The following is a 4,843-nucleotide window of genomic DNA, read 5'->3' as shown; positions in this document are numbered from 1 at the left end:
TGTGCTTAAACCCCGCAAAGCACTTACGACGTCGAATATTCAGTGACCAATCACAGTTGGTATTCCAGGCGGTTTCAGTCACAAGTTGTAAATGCTAAACAGCTGAGATTTTATGGGCACAGTGCTGTGTTCAGCCCGTGGCATAATGGAAAAAAATTAACTAATATATTCTTGAATACCTAACGTAGACAAAATATGCAAGATTCCTTTTAAAATAGTGATCTTATTAAGAGAATGCGTGAATGCTGTGAAATTTAGGAACGAAGTATTGTTTCCTCGAAAGGATGCTAATATAGCTTTAATTTTCATACCAGTTTAACAAATAATGCTCGGAAGTTTTAAATGCTGAACTATACCTGTATATATAAAGTAAACTCCTTTTTATCTGAATCATAATGATGATGTCCACTCGCCCACAAACTATGTTAACAACAAAGAAAATCATATTAGAAAAGTAATAACGGTATAGACATATTAATTAAACCATTACAACCGAGGCGAAGAAAGTAGCTAGTTTTAGTGTAATGGCTTGTTTACAGATACAACACTTGGGTTGGTGTGAGTTGGCAAAAGCAAATCACAGTCAATTTGGAATATCACACTTGCTGCTTTGTTCAGTAGTCTACGATTAAAATAATTCTATAATTGATCAAAACACCAGTTGTACTAATTGTTCTAATTGTTCTAATTGTCCTTGACTGGTACCAATATATCGGGTACCTTCCTCTGTGTAACATACGGCGCCGTAACGCGTTTCAGTATCTGGCCCCTGGACTGTGCATATTTTTGATATCTCAATGAGTTTCTGGGCTTGTCCTACTTCTTAGTTATTAATTTTGATTATTTCTGTCAACTGTCGCTGTGATACAACTTCAACAGTTAGAATCTATATCTTGCAGTTCTGAAAAACGTGTTGTTTCTTGACTACTATATTTCCATGCAAAAACAGTTACAGATATAACTTCCAATCGCACCTCGCATGCATTTAACTTATGACCAGGTGAGCACACTGTGTCCATTTCTCTTCAGTCATGGATATTTATGTTCCTACAAAGGTATCTTCGCTGACCTCTCACATCTCTTCTCAAACGCTGACTTACAACTCCCCGCCAGGGCTCAGGTCACCAGTCAGCCAGGGAGCAGTCCTCAGGAATTCGTTTTAAGGCCAGCAGGACGCTCAGGTGCCACTATTGACGAAATCGAATCACCCGACACACAGCTAGACAATCCTAGAGAGTCCCCGCCTCAAGTCGGGGAGGGAAAGGATCAGAATGCATCAGAATCCTTCCCCAAGATTACCTCCCCGCCAGCTCCGCCTCCCGACCCTGCTTCGTCACCCGCTCCCGTCGCCGAACCAACTCACACAGTAGGTATTCTCGGCACATGTGGCTTTGACATATGATTACACATGCGTTATTTATTCCTTTTGCTATAGTCTGTATATTTGTTGGTAGCAGAATAAGGATTCGTGCATTTGCAACAGAGAAGATGAATGTATGGGCATGGATGTTTGATTCTCAGATATATACTTGACGTATGGTTGTATACCGACTTTGCAGCAATGTTGGTTGGAGCCGTACAAAGAGAGTCCTGCACAACCTTCCATTCCACGAGAAATCCCGGAGACGCGATCGTCCGCCTTCCATTCTCCCGGGTATGAGACCTCACCCATCTACACTCCAGCACCCACAGCCCACACACCTGTTAACCCTCTCATAAAGCCAGACTGTAGCTTCGACCTGACTAGATGCTATGAATCCACCGATACCCCCAAGACTTTCGCGACGCCGCCTCAGAACGCGGCTCTGCGCTGCCCCTTGCCAGCCCAGGACTTCTCCACCTCTGTCATGTCCTCCATGAAGCCAAAGTTCGGCGTCGAACCTGACGACTTTCAGCTGCGTAACTGGACTGAACCTATCGATAACCAGTTGGCCAAGACTCCACTTGGCATCCCACCTCCGTGCGTGTCTCTGCCCTTACCTCAACCACCTCCTCCGCTCAGTTCCTCGGCTTCCATCAGACCCCTGCCACCCATCCGACCCCAGCCGCCTATCCGACCTCAGCCCATTCCAGCCCCGAGGCTTTCCCATGTCCATCCACACATGGGCTGGAGTTCCGTGAGTCTACCTTACATTGCTTCAGCTCTCCTCCAGACCCACCACGGGAGCGCTCCTGGCCTCCACCTCGCCCGCCCTGCTCACCTAACCGCTCCCGCCTCGTCGCTGGCGGCGTGGTGGTGCCCCCCGCGTCTGTGTGACCACCGAGAAGCCATGATGAACGGCGGGGGGGGTGGCGCGCCCTCCTCCATCTAAGTGAAACCTCCAGAGTTGTGAATACAAACACAATGTGATATTGACATAGCACTGCAGTACTTTAAACTTGAACTTCAGTAACTCTGTGGTAATAAGCCAAGGCAAACGTTTTCTTATCTTTATTTTGCCAGCTTTTCGTTTAAGTGCAAATCCTTATTCGAGTTGATATGCCAGAGACATCCGAAACTTAACTAAGTTAACTGACCGACATTACCAAGATGACGGACGGAATTCTGTGAACAGCAAGCTAATGATGCTTCAGCCAAATATCACAATTCTCTTTTGTATGTATGGTGACCATGAAATGGAACTGGTTCCCGGTGGAGGGCAGCCGACCGAGCACCAGCCGCGGAGAACCAGGTTTATTCCATGGTGAACACCGAACTATGCTGATGTGCTTTTATCCCTTTCAGTTATTTTGAAATGCATGGATAAAATAGTGAAGACGGTATTAACAAAAGAGATGATAATGCACAGAAAAGTGACAATGACTGGCAAATTAATGATAAGTGAAATCTGCTAAACTGGTCGTAAAAAATCTATAAGAGAAATTTGCAACAACTACAAAATCTCAAGATTAGAATAATGGATGGATGGAAACCCAATTCTCATAACGATGAAGAAGAATAACGATTACTGATAATAAGTATAATGATACTACCAAATCTATACCCCCCCTGACAGTGCCAAAGATGGAACACTAAGGACTAAGTCAGCTGATCTTGTTCAGCGGCGTCATTGCATGACTGACGATACCATGTACCTGTAGCAGCACGTGGTGCTCTTTTCTAACGCCGCCGTGTCAGACCAGAGGGCACACTGTAATATGTTTTCGATTTGGACGAATGATTGCCACTGTGCCATAGAATAAATGAGGCGTATGTTGCTGCCAAGACAAAGCTCCAGGATAAAAGGACATTGTGACTGAGAATGCTTTGAGGCTACGTCGTTCATGTGATATTATACAATGCCTGTGATATCCTGATGTTGTTGTGATTATGAGATCCACGTTCATGTGTTTTTTATGAGAACAAGGTGATGAAACTGGATCATGGTGATTCGGTTCAAGTCAGTTAGATCTGTTTTGTGACCGTAATGTAAACTACTGTGGGATGCAGATGGTTTGTTTCCTCTACACCAAAGTTCTTCCCACACCACATTACTAGATATTCATCCAAGATTGGAGAAAACTATTAAACTTAAAAGAACTAAGCCGAACGGGTGTGTTAGAACCCAAACGTATGAGGTTGAAAAGATTAATGTAATACTGTAACATATTTATTTTTTTAAGTTTGGCAATAAGAAAAAGTCATGTTCTGAAATTGTGTTTCCCATCATGGAATATATGATTTCATTTCACTGACACTGATTTGAATTTTGCATCATCAAATGCTTCTTTTTGACACGCACGAAGTTCTGATTTGAATCTAAATTCATGCTTACTATTTTAAGCAATCTTCTTGCAGACAAACATCGAAAAAGATTAATATGTGAGTCAACCAGTCAGAAAGAACCAGTCCGTCATACATGTTTCATGTAAGGCCCCAAGACAGGATTTTCCATCGCAAGTTCAAAAATTCATGGTACTTAACCCAAATACATCAGTAATATCATCACAAGTACTATCTGGAGTAACGAGAATCTCAAAATCATGATGGACCAATGTTTTATGAACATATCTGTTTCATTATGATCTTATTTCAGTTTGAAACAAGAATTTCAATAAAGCAGTAGCAGTTGACAAACAAGAACGATCGCGATCCGACAAACGTAGCTCCCACAGCCTGAAGCATTAACGTTCGTGGATAGTATTACTGGAAGTTATGTAACCTAATTTGACTCGCTTTGTTTCAGCAGAGGTTACGGATGAGTTTCGGATCCCTTCCTTCCAGAGAATGTATTAAAATATACTTCAGAATCCTCCGTGATTTGCTTGGTTGCATCAGCAGTTGCATGACCTCATATTAACAGTGACCCGAAGACAAAATTCCGTTTGTTCATAGAATTCAGATTAGCATTAGTCATTTAGGAACATTAATCGTGATTAAGTATATTGAAAATGAGGCGCTCGCTTTGTGTTTTTATGGCTGTAACTTTAGTTGTGAGAACAAGATAAATGACGTAATTCTAATAGATTTCTGAAAGACCTAAAACGGGAAGAAATTAGTTTATGATTTGTAAAGGGAAGCCTGTTATTGCAAGAAGGGAAGAGTAAATTATTACATTACCTGATATCTGATATTTTCTGTTGGAAGCCATAATAAAAAAGGAAATGCATAGACCTAAATCTTAAAGGAAATGTTACAGACCACAACTTCAAAGGAAGTTCATGGGAAAAAGGCGTGTTTGATTATCAGCAATGCATTTTGTACTATATCAAAAGTCTCACACTTTATTTATTCTGAAAATTGGGTAAAAAAATAAATAAAAAAGGAAATTCTTTATTTCAATCACAGTTCATATACTACTACACATTTTTATATAGCTTAAGGCATGTACATTATCACCAGGTTAGACTGGTCAAAGAGTTT

General features: G+C 41.6%; 1 protein-coding gene across 2 annotated transcripts in view; it reads left to right on the top strand.

The window, feature by feature from the left end:
• The window catches only part of LOC119585148 (proline-rich extensin-like protein EPR1), a 94,227-nt gene extending 89,392 nt beyond the window's left edge, over positions 1-4,835 (top strand). For both annotated transcript variants that reach the window (XM_037933777.1, XM_037933778.1), the window contains exons 3-4: positions 1,114-1,366; positions 1,560-4,835. In XM_037933777.1, coding sequence (XP_037789705.1) covers positions 1,114-1,366; positions 1,560-2,312 — 1,006 coding nt within the window. In that variant the 3' untranslated portion in view covers positions 2,313-4,835. The remainder of the gene's footprint in view (positions 1-1,113; positions 1,367-1,559) is intronic.
• Positions 4,836-4,843: the final 8 nt, after the last annotated feature.

Source organism: Penaeus monodon, chromosome 19 (assembly GCF_015228065.2).
Source record: "Penaeus monodon isolate SGIC_2016 chromosome 19, NSTDA_Pmon_1, whole genome shotgun sequence".
Taxonomy (NCBI): Eukaryota; Metazoa; Arthropoda; class Malacostraca; order Decapoda; family Penaeidae; genus Penaeus; species Penaeus monodon.
The sequence above is the reverse complement of the archived record's forward strand: the minus strand, read 5'-3'. Positions and strand labels throughout refer to the sequence as shown.